The sequence below is a fragment of the Symphodus melops genome (assembly GCF_947650265.1).
Source record: "Symphodus melops genome assembly, chromosome: 4".
NCBI classification, from domain to species: Eukaryota; Metazoa; Chordata; class Actinopteri; order Labriformes; family Labridae; genus Symphodus; species Symphodus melops.
The window spans coordinates 15976037-16000315 of record NC_136694.1 but is presented as its reverse complement, the minus strand read 5'-3'; the positions used below and the strand labels follow the sequence as shown (position 1 = coordinate 16000315).

Sequence of the window (24279 nt, the reverse complement as noted above, 5' to 3'; positions counted from 1 at the left end):
AGACACTGCTCATAAAGGCAAATCTATCAGTTGGAAATGTCTGTTGATGTGATTAGTGTTTGATGGACAATTGGAAACTTTATGCAGCAGCCTCTGCCACCAGTGTGTAAATGTGAGTGTAACAGTGAGTGGTTATGCAAGGTTCAGTGGCTTGAGTGTTGAGTGTTGTCCTTCTGCTGTTCTCCTCCATTATGTTAATCTGGTGCCCACAGCCCCAACCCAACAAACCACCTCAACAGAGCAGTCAGTCATAGCTGATGGAGCCAAAATTAGTGCTTTATTTGTTCAGTATTGTATTTCTGCCTGAGACCTCAGGTAAAACTGTTTGATGATTTACATGCATGTAATACCGACATCAAGTGGAGCCTTGGCTTGGTGTGCATAGAGCCAAGGCTCCGGGTTATTGCACACAAGTGTGTGCATGAATGCAAACTGTCACTAATCCTGGTTTTATGTTCTATCATTGTATTGGATCTACGGTACATGTGGGTTATTGGATTCCTCATGAACTGAGAATAAATAGATCATCACATACAAAGTCATTTGTGAAACAAATTGGACATTGGCTGATTCCTGCGTACGGAACAAACATACAGAACTCACTCCTATTCACCCCTCAGTGGCTAATTACGAATTAACGAATATTAGGTTTGTAAAAATATCTACAATGGCATCACATGCCCTTTTTATAGCATCAAATAACTAATAAATAAATAGCTGGAAAAGTGAACACAAGAGTGAACACACTAACCATAATGATAAAAGCCATGTTTAAAAAAGACTTACTTGAGGTGTGGAAACAGGCTTTATGACCAATACTGCAGCCAGTTAGTAGTGGGAGTTACTTGTTTCATAAAATTCAATTTAATTTGAACAGCTTCTGGTATGCGGAATCAGTACTTTTTCTTTCTTTCGATGTTTTTTCGTCTCGCACCGAGGACGTTGACATTTTTGTAGCTTTCATTGTTTGGCAATATACATTTGGACATCTGTCAAAATATCCAGAACTAGACTCTGTATAATGAGAATAAAGCAGAGGTAAATAGGATAGACTTTAAGATAGGAAACCATAATAGGTGGGAGGGTGCAGTACTATAGGAAGTTACAGTGTTAAGATTGAGCAGAACACAAATGTATCAGTGCTGGTCTTTCAATTAAAACAGATCTTATTCTGGAGGATTCTACCCATTTATTTTCTCTGGTCATCTTGCTGGTCTGAGACAGGTAGGCACTCTATCCTTTTAACTGTCTGCCAGCTTCCAGTGATGTGGTTTTAGTCGGTTGTGTTTTACCTCCACTCTGGGCAGCTGACTTAACTGAGCATGTTGCCGGGGCAACCGCCTCTGCCAAAGATCCCCCCTGTGTTTTCCATGGAGAGCGGATACTTTGATAATCTGAGGGATTGCAGAAGACGTGGGGGGAGTGTGGAGTGGCTGCAGACTGTCTTTTGAAGCACACGAGTTTTCTCAAAAGAGCAAAAAGAGAAGAAGTAAAGAAGAAGAAAAAAGGCCGCTAGGGATACTAGGGTGTGTTATCGAGATGTTTACGCTTCACAGTGTTTGGTTTATAGGTCTTTCATATGTTAGACTGATGATCATTTTATGAATAGTTGAGAAATTTCTAGGGCTACGCCCTTATGCAGATCCCAATAAACTATTCATTGTTTTGAAATAGACTATAGAGGGCTATGATGGGTCCACATTTAGTTCAAGAGATAAACCCCCCCCCCCCAAAAAAAAACCTTGGAAGCATCTGACTTTTTAGGCTAATGGTTTTTCATCCTCCATGTCTCTAAAAAAGGGTTACCCCAAAGTCAGCTTCATCATTTTAATGGGACTTGTGAGAGACGAATATCCCGCCAGATGATGACATTTCAGAGATGATTCACAAAAAAAGACTGTCGGCTTTTAAAAATAAAATAAAGGATCACATTTGCAAAATAATCTGTGTAGAATTGAAATTGCAGTAAATGCTCATGTGTGCCACACAAAATAGGTTTATGAAATGAAATGTAACTCTTCTAGCTAAATAACTGCTGCTGCATGCATTTTTAGGTTTAAATTTGTAGGTCAATCTGATGACGCACTTGTTATAAAAGAGATGTTTTGAATCGCATCAAATTGCATGTTTAAAGCAAATGACCAAGCACTATGCTTTAAACATGTGAAAATTCAATATAAGCCACAAGGAAAATTGCTCATTTAGATCTCGACATCATTACACTACATCTAGTAAAGTAAACAGAAAACAAAGTGTCCAGTTATCCAAAGGCAGGAAAACACGGAAAATGAGCACATATGCAAATGAAACATGGAAAGAAGGAAATGCAAATTTGTTTCTCATCCTCCCCATAAAACCAAGAAACAATTTATCTTCATTTTCAGCTGAATATGAAAAACTTCCCCAGACAAGAAAATATGGAGAACAATAAGCTGCCAACGAGTCTCGGGGGACTGAGGATCTATATGAAAGTATTGCTCATATGGCTGCGGCTGTGCTGGTGACAGAAGGGAGATGTATGAAAGCACCGAGGATGGTTCTGTTCTCTTCAGTGGCAGAGCGACGCCGTTGTGTCACCATATTAATGTACAGCAAACAGCGAGGATGCTGGATTGCAGATCATTGCATGATTAAAACTGTCAGATAAAGTGACGAAGGATATAACACACACACACACACACACACACACACACACACACACACACACACACACACACACACACACACACACACACACACACACACACACACACACACACACACACACACACACACACACACACACACACACACACACACACACACACACACACACACACACACACACACACACACACACACACACACACACACACACACACACACACACACACACACACACACACACACACACACACACACACACACACACACACACACACACACACACACACAAAGTGAGAAACATATCTGAAACAAATTTGACTTCCCACTCAATGTGCAAAGGTTCCAAGAAAATCCTATTTATAGCACACAGCCTCTCCAATTAGCAGGCATGTTCAAAAGCAAAGCACCACACGTACACAGTCTGAGTTCTATCACTTCTGTGTCTGATATTATCACATCAATGGTTTCATCCCCATAAAGCACAATGCTGTGTGGAAAACAAACAGTGAATCATAAAAAAAATCCTGTTAATTGAATATACGTCTGTGGTGAATGAAAACAAGTTTTTTAAAAGGCTACTCCGCAATTCAGCCGCTTCATTTGATGTCTGAGAAAAATGTATCCTTCTTTTTTTTTTTTGTTTTTTTTTTTAAAAGTATATGCATATAATCTTGGGCTCATTTTATCCATCTACGTTGTCAAAATCCAGTAGGTAACTCAGGATGTTGTCTCTCAATGCACGGTAATACAAGATTCAGAACACAAAATTGTCATAGAGCCAGTATCAGATATCAGCCAGGGTTGAATGCAGTCCACAGAGCCTGACCACATTCTGCCCAGAAGGTTCAGAAAACCCAGCATCTTCCTGCTAGTCTAACCTCGGCTAGCCCCTCCAAACCTTAGCAGATATTTGCATTTGTTGCAGACTTGCTTTCTTTCTTTTACATGGAGAATGATCTATTCAGGGCTATTATCAACAGGATGACACATTACAACAGCAAATGACACTTACAAAATACATGTAGAGACTTGAAACATGTAAAACTATTATAAGTCCAAGCTTTTTTTTTAATTTATTTATTTTACAAAGTTTACCTATGTCTCATGTTCTCATTCTGTCTTCATTGAGTGAAGCACAGCTCACTGGTGTCATGCTGTGAAGTGTGCTTGTTTCTTCCGGCCTGAGCTCAGTATGTGAGTTACATACCAGAGGTCACACATATAGGAAGCTATAAATAAATACACACATTATAACAGAGAGGAAGAGGCTGATGTCTAACCGTCTAGAAGTCTACATTGCCAAACACAGCCTTCACTCCTCTGCTCATGTGGTATTCTTCATTGCACTCGGATGCATCCCATCAGCTCCTGCCACGCTGCTCAGTAAACCGTTCAGTGCCATGAAGACTGCTGTGTTATTTCACACTCGGCCCAGCTCGGCCTCATTCCTCTGAGCGACAGCTTCATGAATGGCATTAATAAATTGAATCACCCTGTTAGCTGTCTTCACCCGAGTACACAGAGCAACAAGCACTCAGTCCCCATTTGTGAGAGACCTCTGGTCAGAGGTGTGGGTTTGTCTTCAACATTTTATCAACAGTAAAATGCCCACACCACATTCACTTCTCATTACACTGCTGCAGTTAACGCTCACAGAATCATCTCATAAGACACTAGCTTCAGTTAGAGATGTCTCAATAATATTGTTTCACATATCTTTATACAAAGTACCTCTATAGGAACCAGTGTCATATATAACAGGATACAAAATTGACAATATTGATGAAAAAGAAAAAAACCTATCTAATTGCTGTTGTGGAATGAAAATCATGTTACACTGCTAACACCCAACTATTTTGTTTAGGACTGTTTTAGTTTGCCAAGGACAAGTGGATTGATGAGGAAATAATAAATGATGAGATCAGAAGAAGTCATATAGAGGCAGTATCAGAGGCTGACACTACCGCTCGTAAAAGTATCAGACCAAAAGACAGGTGGATAAAACATGTGCTCTCGAGTTTGACTTTAAGAGTGTGACTGCATTTGGATCGTCTGTGATTTAACTGTGTCATAAACCCTGTAGCCAGCCGTCCTCATGCACATGAAGCCGAGGGCTCCGTTGATCAAGTTCACTCTCTTTCTTCCTTTCACAGCAGGTTTCTGATAATCCATATTCCTTGTTCAATATTTCTTGATTGCGATCAGACATCTTCAAACTCCTGCCATTTGTAGTTATCATCACAGTCCTACAGGAGATATTGAACACGCAGTCTGTAGGTTTCTGGGATGCTTTTTTTTTTTTAGTATAATAGGTGGTGGACCGGATGTAATAATAACTTCAATCACTGCGCTCCGTGCACGCTTACTGGGCTGTTAAGATCAGCATCACACTTTACTTTGTCCCACAGTAACATTAATCTGTCCTCCTGAATGCTAGTATTTTCAACCCCTGCGGACAAACAAGCAAACTAAGAGTGGACATGGGAGGAGGAATCAGGCCAATAACAGCACATTCAGTGGTTGAAATCGTAAGAGGAGATCCAAGAGCGGAGTGAAGGGCAGAGGGTGTGGGGAGGTGTATGACTTAGACTGCTGATCCATAACCTGTGGCATGTTGAATGCTAAATACCACACATACCCCTCAGATAGAAAGCTCTCCCCTCTCTCGCACTATTTCCCACAGCTGGATGATTTAATGTCAGTGTCACACAATTGATCTGAAAGGAGAATACAAGTGATTATATATTTGTTTGGCACTCTTCTTTACATATTAACTGGATGTGATCCCTTGGCTAATTTTTGTTGAATGCCTTTCTTGCTGTATTTTAAGATTCAAATTCATTCTGTCAAACATAGATTTAAGCTATGAGAGCAACATGCAATGAATGAATGAGTTAATTAAACAAACAACTCATATTGGATTTATTCAACAGAACTGACAATAAGTGATACCTTATCAAATGTCTGTGTTAAAATATGAGAACAAAAATGTTTTGTAGCCCTGAAAAACATCCCAGTATTGACCATTCAGTCATTATTAAGGTCATTATGGTGTTAGAAAGAAAAGTGCAACATCTATTTCAGTGTTTAATAATGACTACTGCTCTTTTCACTTTAGTACTAGTATAGTTACTGAGTTCTGAAGTCATGTTAAATTAATTACCAGCTTAAGCATGTTCCAACTTAAACAGAGGCCTAAGATCAAACATCTCTTCAGGGCAGGGAAAGACAGTTTACAGATGTGCTATGAGACCAGTCTCTGCCTGAGTTGCTGTCTTACAGCCAAATAATGTAACAACCGACATTGATCAGATATCAGTCAGATATCATATCTGTCCACTTTTAGTCTGATATTGCTCTGATGCAAACTGATTGGGTATAAGTACAGTAGGACTAAGTCCGGGCTGAAGTGGTGAAGTCCTTTTAGGAGCCTTTAAGATTAAAGAAAGAATGACGGAACTCTGTCTGAGTGAAGGCCGTGAAAGTTTCTGCTGTTTGAAAGTGTTTCATGCTTACTTGGACAACAAGTTTCACAGCTAGTAAGGAATGATACATTTAAGTCAAGCCTGGCATTCCTGTTGAGCAGATGTAGTGTCAGCCTTGCTTTTGTTAGACACGCCAAGCACCTCCATGTTACCTGTCCAACAAACCTAACCAGCCAACCTTTCATGTGCTCTATTGGCCAATTTACACACACGGAGGTCGGAGGCATTTCATTGGTCTTCCATTTAGACTTTTTTTAACCTTTCTTTCAAATTTGTACCTAGCCTATTCAAATAACGTTTGTAAATCTGTTTCGTGATGACCCTGATGAAGGCCGCGAGCCGAAACACGTCGGTCTAAATCGTTATTAAAGTTGATCTTCTTTCTACTAAGTGTTGCTGGAGCTTTTTGACCTCTTCTAAGCCTGGCGTTCCTTCAACACAGTGAGGCATACAACTTGATGTGATAAAACATTGGCATCAGTCTGCCAGTTAATACTTATCTTTATTTTGACTAACAGTGAGCGAATTAAAAAACAAAACAAAAAACACTCTCCTTGAACCTGTGACGAGTTGAGAAACTTGAGTGCATTGACGTCATATAGAAAAATGACACTGCTTGTATTGCTTTGAAGTGCTAAGCATGAGAATGCTGCTCCTTGAAAACATGTATAGGAAGTTTTCAAACTCATACCCCAAAAAAATCATTCTGTTTGAAAGAGATTCTGATAGAGAAACTGCTGATGGCTAAAGCTCATTCTCATGCTTGGTGATACTTTAAGACTGATTAGTTCAAAGTACATGGTATCTCATTGTACCGTGTGTGTGTATATATATATATATATATATATATATATATATATTTTTTTTTTTTATTGTGTTGTTTTGTATTTCGTTATATCGCTTCACATTTTATTGTATCAAATTGTATTGCATCATATTCTATCATTTTGAATCTGATCAAACTGCATCATATCACATCATATCTCATGGTATCATATTGTTTTCAATATGCCTGGGGATTGACAGTTGGATAAACTACAGCTGCCATTGTCTAAACAGGAACAATGTCACTAATGGAACCAAATGAGAGACTTTGAGTTAGATTGCTTTAGATGGCATCAATATCTCTCAATGATGTCATAAAAAACACACTCTCAAGCATACATGAACTCTCTATCATCTATTTACACGTTCCATAGTATTTGCCAAAAGTTGGCACCAATAAACAGACCCAGGGTTTTCTCTTTATACACATCATTTTTACTTTGCACATATTTTCCACTTCATGTCATCTGAAGTCTGTCTGAATACTGTTAAAGATCAATGAAGAGTGAAGAAATGCATAAACCATGATCGAAGGTGCTGCTGTCTGAATAAGCGATCTATAGGCGGCTGCACAGGTATGAGAGCTGTCAGTGTGATGCCACCGTGAGACCGGGTCTCCGGCATGCTAATGTGGCATTTGGGTTCAGAAGTGAATGTGACAGGAAATAATGGGAGTAGACAGGAAACAGACAGGACCCTTATTATCACTGTGATAACCAGCAAGTCCTTCCTCTCACCCATTTCATATGAGGTCAATCAGAATTCCAACACAGTTTAATCAATACACACATGCCTGACTTGTTTTGTGGTAATGACTCTCTGAATTAAAATGTGATGAACAGGAAGAATGGAAGGATTGCATCAGACTTAAAAAGAAATATATGTATTTTTTAAAACCTACTTCTGTTATTACTTATTACAAATGTTTTATTACAATGTTGGAAAAGCATTAAAACAAATGTAAAAGTGGTTGATGATTAACAGGGAATTGATGATTTACTTTAGTAACCTATATAAAGCTTTGTACCATATACATGGTTGCAAAACATTTACAGACAACACAGGAGGTTGGGACATCGATTTACTTGCTTTACACTTGTCCCTATAAATATCCATTAAATGAATAAATAAATAAATAAATAAATAAAAGGCCCAAAGTACATTTAAAGTATGACCAAAAGTTACCAAATCAAGTCACAGTTTATGCATAACCATCAAGCATGATGGTTATGCATAATCTGTGGGAAACTGTGGCTAGCCTGTGATCAGTGTGTGGCTAATCTTTGTGTGTATGTGTGGGACCGTCAATCAGTGCAGCAGTCATGCTGATAGGAGGACTTAGACAGTTAATGCTTTACACACATTTTGCATGTTGTCACAAATACACAAACTTTCAAGTAACACAGATGGGAATGTGGTCGACTGCTTCATACATCACCATAGGTGCATTTGAAAGACCCAAACTATAGATTGTAAATGTTTTCAGTGCACTATGTTAACTTTATTTGAAATGTAAGTTTCTATTCAAACAAACCAACATTGCACATTGTTTATTAAGTGTATAGCAGCATTTTCTTAGTGTGGATTATTATTTTTTCAGTTGACCAAACAGTCAAAACAAGGTTTTCTAAAAGTTAGGAATATTTATTTTCACTCAGATTTTTATAGATGCTTAATGATGCATTCATTTATTACATCATATAGAGATTTTTATTACATTTCCAGTCAGGTTTCCAGGGGTTTCAAAACTTTAAACCTGTTGTTTAAAGTTTGTTTTCTAACCATCTCAGTTAGAAAACATGTTGTAATCACTACAGAGGAACGTGTTAATGATGCATTTGTAAAGAACGCTTTGACTCGGGTCAAGCTATCTTCTTATTCTTCCCATTTTTTTGAATACATACAGACTTGCTTCCATCTGGGGAAGGGGATAATGTTTGTTTATAAGTCACTCTGCTACTAATATTGATCACTGGGCTGTGGGCGATCTCCAGCCCTCTAAGTTTGCTCCACCTCCTCATTCCTGCTCAGCCTGTTGGCACATTAATCCCAATCTGCAATTGCTGCCGTAACACAGATTCTATTAGCTGCTGAGTGATCAAATTAGGCGCAGCACGCTTTCCCGCCTCCGCAATCAGTGCCACTTTCCGATAGAGAAAACTACACGCTTACAATCAATTTGCTCCCCTAATCTAATCAAGCGGCTCACACGCAGCTCTTTGCCCTGTTTTATTTCTTGCACATGGAAAACATGAGCTCCACGGTTAAACAGTGACACACACACACACACATACACCCCCATGCATACCGTCACAAATTGCGAGCGTGCACAAGCTTAAACCCTATTTCCTCGTCATTCATATACACATACTGTATGTCCTCATGGACATGCTTCACTTCATCCACAAATAAACAGATTTGCCTCCACCCTCTCCCAGGAGCTAGCCGCCTGCTTCTAAGGAAATCGGTTAAGGTGTAAGGAAGCGAGCAAAGAGCAGGCAGATGATGATGTGTCTTAATCAACACGTTTCATCTCCAAAGCATGCCTTTAGCAGCTCCACAAACAGGTCAGAGAGGAAAAGAGCTTTACAGCGGAGCAGGCTGTAAACAAATCATTACTGTGCTCATCGTCAAAGGATGTTCACTGTTTGACACAGACTAGTGAAACGAGCTACGCGATTGCATTTTTCAACCCAGCCACTTTCTACATAAAACCCTGAAACAACAATCACACAATCAGATTTGGTGAAGAGTGTCTTGAGATATAATAAATCAGATCTATAAATCGGAAATGTTTACCTATTTTGCAAATGAAGAGATCAGATAAAGCAGGTCTTTGTGTACATATATACGTCTCCTACTTATTCTAGCTTTAGTTCACTCACATGAGCAACATATCACTTACAGCAGCACAGCTCAGTAAAAGGGGGAAAATATTTTTCTTATTCATCAGACAATCACTTAAAGCTTTTAGTTGCAGAAAATAAAATGTTTTATTTCTCTCTTGGTTTTGGTGTAAATACTTGTAAACCATTAGTGTTAGTTATGATAGTTAACAAAGTCATGAAATTATTTTTTTTTTTCTTTTTTTTTTAATTTAAGAGAAAGAGACCCATGATCATCATTGACAATGACTTCAGTCTTTGATCTTTAATCAGAGCAAATACTCCACCACATGGATCTACGACATTCATCCCAAGGGGAGAGAATAAACAGAATCAATATTTGCACCCATGAAGCATTTCTCCAGGCTCCGCAGTACAAACCACTGATGTCTCATCTCTTTTAATTAGGGATGGCTCACCAGAACTCTTGAACACATAGATGGTTCCCTCTGCAGCTGCAGGCTGATGCTTAGAGTGGGACATAAACAGTGCAGTGCACAGGGAGGTGAAGAAAAAGGGTCTAAATCATATGCTGAGTTTAAGCTGAAGGACGAATGGTGTTTAAGTGATATCAAGCATATAAAATACACAATATATTAAGTTATTTTGCTGCAAGTTTAGCCACCATTTGGTTTTCAATGTAGCTGACATGGACATGAGAAACACACATGGACAGTAGTGCTAAAGAAAACGTTTCTGATCTTGTTGAGTCATAACCTGAAGGTTAAGTGAACTACACCTTTATGTGAAGGTGTGAGTGTGAATGTGCTTTTCTATGTGTTAGAACTGGGACAATTAGAAGTGACCTGGATGGTATGCTATACACCTTTCAGCGCGGTCAGGTGTTTCAGCCGTTCTCCTTTCAGCCAACCACACCTTTGTTTTTTTTCTTTTCATTTGATTGTCTCAATTATCAGCAGCTGTCAGCAGTCACACCATCAGTCAAAGAGTTTTGACAACTTCCTTCTGGTGCTTGTCAGTGTATTCATGTCAGTAGACAGCACAGTAAGAGAAATATAACATTTTATTGTTCACCTTTTTTTCTTTAGCTAATAAGAGAGCCAGATAAACATGGATAAAGAGACATAGAATACATTGATACAAGTAAAAAGGAGACAAGTAGACCACAGCTTCATTTCAGAACATGTTGCATTTGAACATCACATTATTACCACTCTACTAACACAAACATCACATGGCCTGTCTCCTCCCACATTATTACTCCTTTCTTATGCTGCAAGGATGAAAGTTCCCAAAGGCCATCGTGTCCGTTTGGCTACCTTACATAAGCCAGCTACAAAATGTGCATTAACTGGGAGAATAAAAAAAAACATTCATACACCCAGAGAAGAGAGAGAAAGGCCTGCAGCACAGCAACATCAATAAAATGTGGAGACAGAAAAAAAAAGAAAAAAAAATTGAAGGAAATGTCAACAGCTGATCTCGTTTGACACCTCTGCTCCTACTCTTCTTGTGAATCTAAAGCAGGAGAGGTTTGGATTAGCTTCTGTATGTTCCACCCAGAGGGGTCTCTCTCAGTAATCTGGCATCTATTTAATATTTGCTCACCAACAGAAGCGAGAGAGTGTGGCCTTTTCACTGCGGGACAGCCAGATAGAGTAACAGAGAAACTGTGGTCTATAGTGCAATCTGCCTCTGAAGGACAGGGCTTTGTGTGAGATATAAGGTATAACTATCAATAATGCCAAATAGAAGACCTTTGAGTTTCAGAGTTCGGTTGAGGTTCTTGATAATTATTGAAAGCTTGACAGATACGTTTGTCAAGGTCCAGCTGAGACATGAGTTGAATGTATCCTTTAATCCTACAGATATTCTGGCTAACTTTATCTTCTTTGTGTGGCTTTTTAAAAACCCGGTCTGAGTCCATATACACACCCAGATTTCTCACCCTCTTATTTTCTTGATATCCTCATCGATCCTCCTTTGTCTCCTAAAACAACTAACTCAGTTTTTTTCCCATTCGTTTCACCGAAGAAAATGATGGCACATCCACTCATCGATTTGTTCACTGCATATATAGGACCACGGTCCCCTGCTGACAGTGTGTATGACACAGTCATAATCCCCAACCAACAAGGCAACATTGGTAGCCTCCCAGAAATCAAAAAGAAAGAAGAATAGAAATTCAAGCTATACTTAATTTAATATAACATATAATTTAAGGAAGGTTTGAGCTATGATGCACATAAAAACCAAAGCATTCAGGTGAGCCTACCAGGTAATGACAGAGATTATTTCACTGGCTAAAAAAAAATGTCTTTAAGGTGACAAATCTCTTTTATTATGAAACCAGCTTCTAGTACATGTGCTTTTTTTCAAAGTTATGTATCCCATTAAAGAAACCTGTGCACATGGTAGAAGTGGTCTTAAACCTTTGTCTGCTCAAATAAACTTCTGATAGCTGCAGTGCAGGGATACATCGAATGTTGTGCATATAGTGGCATACAAGGAAACATTCACATTCAAAAAGAAACACAGGACGATTCCTGCACATTTTAAATGAAAGAAAATTACTTTAGAAATAAACATTTGTTATTTGGAGCCAGCTGGGGTCAGTCATGAGGACATTGCTGTTCTCCTAGTTTTCTCCATCTCCTGCATGCTCTCAGAGCAGCTCTCCCAGGTTAAAGCCGACTTTACCGCCTCTTTAAACTCCTCTCAAGATGATGATGCAAAGATAGGCCTAATCTTCGCAGACTCCTTTCTCCAAAGTCTGCAACTTTCAAAAGACAGATCGAGTCTGAGCTTGAGCGTTCTAAGGCGAATTACTTATTAAAGGCCACAAACTTCTTTAAAGGCCAACATGTCTTTGCCGATTTAGCTGGATGACACAAGCTGAAATCAAGTGAATAAACCTGACAAGTGACTTGAAACCCAAATAAGACGTTGTGAGAGCGTGTGTGAGCTGAGAGGGTAATAGTGCCTCCAAAGTCTTCTGGACTATTCCATCCAGAAGGGCGCTGACCTGATACCCTGGATGCACAACTTCCTTCCTTATTTCTCAACACTCTCCCACTGCCTCAGTCTCACATTCAAAAGGAGTGCAGGCCCACACATTCAAATAGAAAATGAAAAAAACTGCCTGAATCTCACATATAAAAGACACTGCTGATTAAAAGAGGGGGGGGAAGTAGTGCTGTGATGAAAAGCACATTTAAAACAGGTGAAAGAATTTTCAAGGGCATGTAAAGACCCTGGCATGCACTTAGAAATTCAGTTAATATCTTTAAAGCATGAACATTACATGTCTCAGTTAGGGTGTTGCCATAGCAGCCATGCTTCATTGTGAGGCGAGGTGAATAATAAAAATAGTGCAAGGGAAATGTAACCCTAAAAAGGAGGTGCGCACAGTCAAAAATACAGATAAAAATACCCACAGGTCAGAAACACGAGAGCGAAACACTGTCAGATTGTGCTCACAAGAAAGCGTCTAATTGGCAGCGTGGTGTGCGACGTCCATTTGGAGTTTGAGGGGGATGAATATCCCCGGGCCAGATGGAAGCAGGAATCAATAAGAACAACACAAATGCGTCTGACTGCTATCAACCTCACTTACTGCATCACAAGATTGTCACTTAGGATAAAAGCCTCAGAGCAACCTTACTAGACCAGCACAATGATTAAAGCCGCAGACTGCTTAAATGTTTACAACAAAGGCTTGAAAGGTGTTAGAGCTTAAAGGAACAATCTGTCATTTCGATAAAAAAAAAAAAAAGAACACATTTAATTTGAGGTAACAACCGATACAATCGGCGATAACCTAAACATGAAGACGTGAGGAAACGGCTCTCCTGGCCCTGCCAAGTGTTACAATATCTGCCTCGAAGCACACACGCACATTTAAATAGTTATCTGAAAATCTTCAATGAAATGTTACTGTAAACAAATGGTATCGTCTGTTTTTAAATTAAAAGCTCTGCAATTGAAATTTGCCGGACAAAAGTTGGAAATTAACTGCACTAAGTTATATGCAGCATGTCACTTTCATGTTCTGTATTGAAACTATGTTAAACTGCATCACCCCTTTAAAATGAAATAAAGTCTACATGCCTCCAAAATGTGCTTTAAGTATTGTAGATTAAAATAGTACACATAAGGATTTCCTGACAGCTTTTACATATGACTTAATATAAAGGTACTCTGGATGATGACAGTTTGACTGATGATGCTTGACTTATACACTGTCTTAATATATACAGTTGCTTTAAATAATATTTGTTGTTTATTTGAGTACGTCAAATTAAAATCTCCAAAGAAAATAAGCAGTAGATAAAGTAATCAAATAAACTGAGTGGTGTGACTGTTCTTTAAACCTACGAAGAGATGATTATGTTAAACAACGTGTCTACTGTTCTCAAATTAGCAAGTGACATTTACAAGGGCATGTTAACTTCCTTTAGGAACGCAGCGATGGCGTTCACCTTAATAAGGTTGAACAGTTGGGGAGTTTTAAATGTAACCGAGAACCAGGCTCTGGAAGAGAGAAAGACAAAGACCTTATTATTGAATTTGGAGCAATTCTCTGAAAGCCTGAGACAGCAAACAGAAAAAGGAGGCATTATATGAAATAAAATTTGGGAAGATCCCAGAGTGGGAACAAAGGGCTTAAGCACATCATATCCCACCCTTGGAGGGGAAAAGTGATGAAACTGACATCAGCGTCACTAGGGTCTAAATATAGAATCAACAGCCAAGTGTTTCCTCTAAAGAGTCGCAAACAGCAGAATGAAGGAATAACAATGAGTATTAAAAGTCAACACAGGATATGAAAAATTCCTGGTATGACGATCTCCTCGGGATTTCGCTTATTTTAGGTTTATCATTATTGTTGAGTGCCCTCAAGAAACAAGAAGTGTAAGAGCTAATAAGAATGTAATGGAGGAAGCAATGCAAAGACAACATTAATAATAAAGAAGACATGCTGCCCTCTCTCTACCGCTGCCTGTTTTTTTTAGAGCAGGCAGACACAAACACACAAGACAGCAGACATGCATCTCATCGAAATCTTCATTTTCAGCCGCTGCCGTCAGAGACACAAGCTCACTCACAAACACACACATCACTTTTGACTCCCGCTCTGCTTTCTGCGCTTTGATGCCATCCCAGCCACAACCCCTGACATCCTGCGCCAACCCACACAGAAACAGCTGAACAGTGAGCAGTCTGCGCCCTGAGCCGAGGAGGCATTAAAGATGCACAATCCTGCCACGCCTCCCACACCAATTTACATTTTTTTTCTGTACAGGCAGCGAAGACCACAATGCCAGAAAAAAAAAAAACAAGCTTGTAGGGACAGTGTAGTACAGTGTTAAACCTGGGTAATGCTGATTTTATGGAAGAAAAGACTATGTGAACACCAGTAATGCCTTCAAGGCAGGAGGGAACTGGAGAAAATGGAGTATGAAGGTTTACATGATGTCACTGCATGGACAGCAAAGCAATGACAATGAAAACAGTTGGTGTTAAAAAAGGCTTTCAGTATTGATCAATTATCAGGTGAGGTGAGAAAAACTCACAGATCCTTTTTTTATTTCCCCCATGGCCGTTTAAAGGTGCCATATGCAGAGATCTCACAGATCTTAAAGTGAGCTGAAGTAAGCTTCCAACTGTGTGCAGATATGCAGTCACTCATCTACAGGCTTTCCTCGCTCTGACTGAGTCCAGGAAAAGTTGAATTTCTCAAACTAACTACTCTTCTCCTAAGGCCTGTTAAACACCTTTTATGTCTATTGAAAAACAACCAGTTTCCATTCGAAATAATAAGGAGAATAAATTCTATGAGTGTATTGCGTTAAGTTCAGTGGCACAGGTGGGAAAAGAAAAGAAAAAAAAAAGCAATATAAAACGGAATCTCTGAACAGTGTCTAAAACGATAGTGGATTGATGATCAGATATCCTTGTACCCAGAGAGAGGCTTTAAGAAACGACACTAGTTATGAGCCCAGAGCGTTCCCCGTGTGTGGTGTCAATATGCCACAGAACAAAGCCACACAAAAAAATACGAGTTGTTACCTGCATAACAAATTATTCACTCAAGCTGGGGCATGAACCCCGCTCTGTCGGCGAGATTACACAAAAGAAGCTGTAGTAGAAGGGAATGAGATTCAGTGAAGCAGGAAACTGAGGGAGGAGGTGGGAGGATTTTTTTTTTTTTAAACCTTATTTTAGGAGGAAAATTACTTTATACAGCTGTAACAATGGGTGGTGGAGGCACAGTTGTTTTACATGAGTTTCCTAATTCCCCCATCACGATGCTGCAGGTTGACTGACAGGCAGCATATATGTAGGTTGTTAGGAGACACAAAGACTGAGTGATGAAGCAGAGAAGATGTAATAGAGTTCTCTAGAAAGGAGACGTGTCTGAGAGGAGACCTCAATGACTGTAAAGAGGAACATAAACAATTCAACATCATAATTGTGAATCTGCAGTTTCTATCAGAGCAGAAACAATAACCGAAGAGACTTATTCATATTCACTCACAAATACTTAACCACACTGAATTGCATCATGCTTGTTGTTTACACAGTGGATACACCTGAAATCAGCTCCGTTCCACCGGCAATCAGGCCATTGTATGAAATATTGATGCTCTGGACAAAGCAACACGCATTTTTTTTTATATTTAATTTAACAAATAATAACATCAAAGAAGACTGAGAAGAGAGGCTGTTAAATATAGCATGGGCGAAATGGAGGCGAGGACTGAACAGTCTGCAGTGGTACAACATCAAGGTGCCACTTAGGATAACAAAAAAAAAAGAAGAAGGTGAAATCAGACAGTCGTGACATCCATTTCTCCAACAAATGACATAAACTCACCCTCAACACAGTGGAAGACGCACGCAAAAAAAAGGCGACGAACTTTGTCATGTTTATTCTGATTATTAACTACACTGCACACGCTTGGCGTACACTGTATGATAGTTCAGGAAGATCGCCCTCACCACCCGTCAGCAGTGCCGGAAATCCCTCTGATGATCGGCTCACAGCTTAAAGAAAGAAGTTCACCTTTGTGCATGGTTAGTCCTACTCTGTCCAAGTCGCTGCTTTACATGATCGTACTCTGGACGATGAGCGCACTTAACTGTCTGTTTATTCGATAACTGCACCTCTTCCAGGTTTCTATGTGTTACCAATGTCAACGCATGAAAGACTAACAAGTCCAACTACAAAGCCTCAACATGGCCCTCTAACTAGAAACCCATCATTTTCAGCTGCTGCACTGACAACACAACCTTCACATTGAAGTGTAAAATAATACATTTTTAAACTGCAAGTAAATTGTACAAAAGGTCTTAAACGTATAATAAAAGAAGAAAGGTCAGATTAGAATACTTCCATGTGTTGTAGTGTAGTGTAAAAACTGAGATGAGAAAGACAAAGATGTTGCAGGGGGCATTACAAAACTACATTTTCATTTTTTTGAGATCTGTGAGGCAGTCAAAACAGTAGAACATTCAGAGTACAACATATTAGTGCTATCATGATGCTTTGATGACTGGATTACCAAATGTTCTGACGCTATCGGTTTCTCATCTCTGCTGTGCCCAGAGAGATTATCTGGAGTTTTGTTTGACGTGCCACCAAAATAAACCCCTCCAAGTCATTGATGCTTTCAGTCTGCAGATCCTGAAAAGACGCTTTCACAAACATCAAAGAGACTGGAGAAAATCCTTGAATATTTTGTGACAACTACATCTTTATCCATTCATTTATCCCTCTTTCACCACAGGCCTTCAGAACCACAACATGATGTAATCTCAGGTACTCTGTGCACATACCTTCTCCTTCACTGCTGGCATTTAGAATATACAGCTGCTGAGCACAAATTAACTAAATGTCAAACATTCAACTAGTGAAACATGTTAACTGATAACCTCTGCTTATTAAGGGCGCTGAAAAAATACATCGGGATTAAACTAAATTAACACCTATCACCTACTTCAGATTTTTTTAAACTCCAACTTTACCTCCGCGCGCGCGTGTGTGCGTGCGTGTGTGTGTGTATTAGCTTACGTGTCGTGCATGGACAAGATAAGGGAAAGTAAGCTGGTGTGGAAAAGCAGCTATTGGACCGGAGAGAAAGTGTTGGAGTGAAAAAGGGCAGTTCTCCACTTAACCTGCTCTCTGATATCTCAAGCTCTGTAGGAGTCCAGGTGGTGTACCAGAGTCTGTGAGAGAACACTTTCACACTGAAGTCCAGGCATGCGGCCAGATAGTAAGCCCACTTCACCAGCCAGACCTCCCCAGTCGTGCTGGCAGCACTGTATAGCTTTGCATGACTGAGAATTTAAAAAAGGCTTAAAACTGTAAGCAGCATTTTTATATAAACTATAATCAACTTACTGGAACCCAACTGTGTAAGCTAGTGATACAGATGTTGGTAATATTCCCAGTTTATATCATTTATTTTCATGTTGTTTAGCAAAGACCTTTAGTCTACTCACAATCTAAACGTCTTGGTACACAGTTCTCTGGTCTTTACCTGCAGCATATAAAAGAACAATGACATAAAATTAGCAACCGGTTGCTGGACATGAAGGAGGAGGGAGCAGTCAGACAGACGGTAAAATGAAACAAACATTAAAATGCAATTAACTGCAATTCAGTTATTTGGCTGGCTACAAAAGTGAATCAATTCTTTGCAACCACATGTTATAACATCCAATTTTTCATCATTAATGAACATGGTGACTGACGGGTACAGAAACACATTTTGACTCCCATTCATGACGATTCCATGGAAGGCTAATTTGATTTCTGCAGATGCGTAATCCACAGGATCCATGTGCCCAGAGTTCTTTCTCCAAAACTCTTTTTCCATCAACAACACAAGCTTGTGATACGCCGCAAGCACAGGAGCAAAGACGTTCTACAAATGGGTGAGCACTGCTATTTTTAACACTGTGGCAACAATGACGGCCATTTGCAAGTTTTTTCCCCCTTTTTAAATCAATAATTTGTTTCATTGTTAATAGAACTGATCTGCGGTGCGTGCAGTGAAAACACAAGCAATGACGGGGAAAATGGATCCTGTGGAAACCACCAAATCAATAAAATAAAGACAATAAACTTTACTGTCAATGACATTTTAGTAAGCAAAACATTAATGAGGTACATTTACTTCCCTTTAAACACTAAAACAGTTATTTCCTCTGATTTTGAGAGGTAGGGCTAGCAGAAACATTAGTGAGCTTGCTCCATTTGTTCTGTGATCTAAAGCTTATTTTCTGAATCTTACATTTTCTGTTGGTTAGGACAACAAAGTCAAACGATGGGCATGAGATCCATGTGTGTGTTTACCAAAGATTAGCAGAAGCTTTCCAGTTAAACACTGGAAATCTCCCAGATCTCCAGTCAATATTGAGTACAAAGCTACGTCACACCAGTGTCATACTCTTTCAAAGCCCCTGATTCTACAACCAACTCAATTAATCATACATACAGTACATAGGCACACATTTCTAACATATTCACATACCATCCTCTAACCAAGCCTCTCTAAACCGTGTTCCATTATTCAGTGACCTCGCTGTAGCTGGTATGCATAGTGCACTTGCCACTCCGCAACTCAAACTGTTATTAGCCCATCGAGTGTACAAGAGCAGCTTCTTAACGTGCTGTCACAGGACTTAGGTCAACTGATAGACTGTGACGTGCCCTTCTTCCTATTGCCCGACAATTATGAGGTATAGTAAACACTGGGGCTTTATCTCCAGTGATATGGGCGTTCTTGATAGACAGAAGCTACACACTTCAGAAAACACTGACCGTCATTATGTAACTGCGAGATCCTGAAAGGAAATACCGCAAAGATGTCCACAGAGAGATGTGTATTCCTTCTCCTTTGGTCCATATAATCTGTGACATGTTAACAGTCTGTCCTGCACTCTGATGTGAGGTGTTAGAGGACGCATAGTGTAGTGAGACCACAATGCAAAAAAAGATGCCAATCTGGTAAATGGTGATGAGCTAGGCTAGCCAGACTTGATTTTTTGTTTGATGATATGCATTTGTAGATCAGGACTGATATTGCTACTATTATATTGCTGAGTGTGTTTTTAAAAATCCCAGGCCTTCCCACCAGATCAGCTCCATTTGTTCACTGGTAACACTGTGGCAACGTGTGTTGGTGACTTTAACTTACTGTTCTGGTGCAACTAAAGTTAAATTGCAGGTTGCAGCAAAAAACAAACAAACAAAAAAAAAAAAACACTTGTGTTTTCTGAATGGGAAGCCAGTGAAGGGTCATTTTCTTGTTGCACTAGCAACGCCTACTGGTTGGTGAAGCTGCGTGGGTGCACAAGATTGATATCAGGGTGGAAGGCAAGACAGGTAAAACATCTATCTTGACAATGAAAGCTGTAAGAAAAGACTGATGGTAGTATAGAAACATGAATTTAAGTGTATTGAATATCAGACAATCCAAAAGAAAGCACGGAGGATCATTTTTTAACTCTTTCCTCTTTATATCACACTGGGCAACTGTACCAGAATAAAAAGTCTCTGTTGCCTTGACCGCTCAGGTCAGTTAAAATAGACTTCTGCCTTGAAAATAAAAACTAGTAACAAATAATTCACAAATGTCTTCTCTTCCTTCTGCTTCATCTCATTTTCCTGTGACACTGGTGTGTTGTCAGTCAATGTGAGATCATCTTGTCAGCATCAACGTTTGAATAAGCACCTGTGCACGCCTGGATCTTAGCTGAAAGGCAGCTACTGCTAACAACTGAAGTTGTAGAATTTTAAGAAACTACTACGGTGAAAGTGTTTTAAAACCAAAGAGTCTCTGGTCAAAAGCTGGGTCTAAGTCTACATTTAAAGAAAAGGAAATCTTCAGGGGAAAACAAAAAAAAAAGGCAACGAGAGAGTTTGAAAACAGAAAGGAGAGAAAGTCCTAAGACAAAAGTTTGCACCACCCACAACAGGTGAAGGTGCACGGTGCATATTTGGAGACATAATGGTACATTTCCAACGAGAAGGTGGGTCCTTTTTACCTCCTGTGAGGAGACATACGTGCGAGCCGGAGTGCGCACACACTCAGGAACACATTTGGAGGAGCATTATTCATGCGGTGCATTGCCTCTAAATGAATGTGTGTGTGTAAATGTCATCAGTAAATGTCAATAGCTTTTTGAGGCGTGTCCTGAGGACATGAAGCCAAGCATATGGGCCGCGGGACCAAAAACTACCTTCATTTCCGACCACTTCATCTATTCTTAATCGGCTCATGAGACGAATAAAACACCACATGAGCGAGGGTCTCTTTTAGAAGCGGGGGAGACAGAAGAGGACCGATATGATAAAAAGATCATTACCTCCCACTGAACAAAGGGGTGTGAGGAGAGCAAAATCGTGTCTTACTTTCATGTATGACGACGAACACTTCTCCATGTTGATAAAGGAGCGTGAAACAAGTGATTACGACAGAAAGGGAAAAAAAGACGTGCACCCTTCGCAAATCCTTACCTCAGGTATTACAGGGATCCTTTTCTGATAAGAACATTCTGAAATTGCAGCTTTCACAGAATCAATGTTACAGAAACAGCTTTAGGCCGTGTTCACACCTGGTATTAACGCGTGTCCTGAGGGATCAGATCACAAGCACACAAAGATGGCATTCTACATGGACATAGTGGCTCCTGGAAACCATGCGTTTATGGAAAGCATCGCTGCTGTATAATGGTTATTCACACATCACATTGAATGCTCTGTTTAAACTGTTTCTATGTAATTCATTAAAGCGTTCTCTTAGTTAGTGCCGTTGCTATTCGGTTATATTGGTTTCTTCCACATCAGAAATAATGACATTAAAGCTTCGTAACCTTAACCCGGCCACATTTAAAAGGTTATCTCTGACACATGTCGTTTGGCAGTGTGTTCACACATGTACCAGGATACATTCATGCGACGCCAAGTCCAAGCATTCATAGCAACAATCTTCTTACATTCATGTTTTGTTTAATAACTCCACTATACTTAATGAATATATTTTTTTATTCTGACCTCACCAAATGTGTAAACCTGGTTCGTGCATTTTAGAGGACTGCGTACAAAGATGGAGGACAAATCACATCCCTGTAATTATTCAGTACGGGAGAATGCTTTTCATTTTTAAATATGGTATGATCCCATACAGATTCGGAAAGCAGGTAACAGGTGTGACCCCCACCAAGCGCTCAGAATAGTTGATAATAATAGAGTGCAGTAAAGAGACGAGCCTGTATAACCCTGATCTATTTGTTTGTTTTTTATTTGAATGTAAACAGCAGCTCCAGCCTGTTGTGTTCACACACTCACTGATAAACAATGGAATTTCCTCTCTCTCTCTCTCTCTCTCTTGCTCGCCCACAAGAGCTCTCTCTCTCTCTCTGTCCATCTGCTGCAACTTCACAAAAACAGTATTTCTATGAGTTAATGTCTTGAAAGGCTAATGAAGAATAATAAGGCTATATGTTTATCTGATATAAAGCTGTGGACGAAAGTCAGGTCTCATCACAAATCACAAAAAGATGTAAATGTCAAGTGTGTGAGCAACAGTAATTAGGGCTGTCCATATTTGATCAGATCACCTATGACACACTTTAATACCAGGTGTAAATAGACTCTCATGGTGCACCAACGTTAACATGCATCTCGACACAGTGAAAACATATTTGGAAGCTGTCCTAACCTCGATGTAGGAAGAAAGTCTCGGGTAGACTCTGTAAGGTCCCAGCAAGTTGGACAAAGATGTGGTGCAGGGGAAGCTGGTGGTCACAGCGTGGCTCACTTCAGGCAGAGAAAAAAATTTAAAGCCAAACTTCTGATACAGCTCCTGCAGCTCTTTATCTGGCTGCTCTTCACCCTCGCACAGGACGCTGCCCACCACGTAGCGGCATTTCTCTGCTGGCCTCTGAGGGGACAGAAAGATGGAAGAGAGGATATATGTTAAACACCCACAGATTCAATGACCTTTACTGAGGCTTACCAGTGGAAACCCATGCGTATCTATATGACTATCAAACACACAACAATACAGCACCATCTGTTGGTAGAGCAATGAGATTCATCATATAGTTCTATATTACTTATGACAATTGGACATATCCTTATTAATAAAATACACAGGGAAAAAAAGAGTTCTCTAAAGCAAACAGGAAGGCCAAGAGGAAGGGATGACTAAAGAGGATGTAACTGGTGTGTCATTGGTATGGCAAGTGCTGCAGCAGCATAAAAGGCACATGTGAGAAATAAAAATAGAGTTGGTTTGATTTAAACTGGAGGAGACGTTGCATCCTCACATAGTCTTTAGTGTCACTGCACGGAGGGTTGCCCGCTGTGGTGCACGTCCAACAGCCAGGTTACATATGTGGCAGCTCCAATTGTATCTGTGCTGAAAATAGTCACTTCTGTTTTACAACATGCTCTTTGTACAAAATAATAAAAAAAAAAACATGAAGTACTGTATACCTTACACTGAGAGGATTATGTGGACTCAATTAGTAGTTATTTGTATAACTCTACCTTAAAATATGTTTCTAATCATTAACAAATCTTTGTAATTTTAAGTTAAATGTATCAGAAAAAAAAACATGTTTACAATTGTGTCTTCAGAACAGAGCAGAGGAATTTGTAGAGACGATCTGTCTTGTCTGCTGACACATGAGAAAAGAAGGATCAGGCTCCTTTACTACAAAGCCTCTCTGCCACCATAATGTCTATTAAAGAGCCCTCATGTCTGCATGTAAATGACACAGACAGAGAGTCGTAATCAACTCGCGAATTGTCGGTCAGGAACATCTGACAGAGATTCTCCCACTCACATCTGTCTGCAGACAGTTGGCTGCCTGCCTGTAGAGCTTCAGATGGAGAGTGGGAGCTGTTGAAGCATGTTGACCTTTTTTTTAGGTCATTTTTTTTAATGCCAGTTTTTTTCCGATATCACATACTGCCAACTTGTTACTTGATCTTGTATTTTGGATGTTCAGGTAGATTTTACAAAGGGATGTTACGATACCAGTGATGATACAGAGACTTGACTTCTGGTTGATACTGAGTGTCATCATGTTGTGTTATCAAAAAAAACTCCACTTTTTATTTTTCAGTGTTATTTTCAAAACGTTTTGATTTATAATATCAAATGATGGTATCAGATGGTGCATTCAGCTGTGTACTTGCTGATCGAGGCTGTAGTGTATTTAGTCATAGTTCTATAGTCTGTGATTTATACTAAAGAGATAAAAGACAAAAAAACCCTGCTGCGGTCTTTTAAGACTTGCTGCTGATTTGTGCTCTGTGACAGTGGCGGTCTGTGGAGGGCTGGCACTGAGGGGGCACAGATGGAAGCCAGCAACACTCATCCTCATGTCCCTGGCATCTTTGCATAATTATCACATCTAAACGCCACAATCTTCTCTTCTCCTCCGTTGCATTT

General features: G+C 39.7%; 1 protein-coding gene across 1 annotated transcript in view; it reads right to left on the bottom strand.

Moving 5' to 3' along the window:
• The window catches only part of tex264a (testis expressed 264, ER-phagy receptor a), a 58643-nt gene that overhangs the window by 22747 nt on the left and 11617 nt on the right, over window positions 1–24279 (bottom strand). Inside the window, exon 2 of the mRNA XM_079340774.1 lies at window positions 22537–22758. Coding sequence (XP_079196900.1) covers window positions 22537–22758 — 222 coding nt within the window. The remainder of the gene's footprint in view (window positions 1–22536; window positions 22759–24279) is intronic.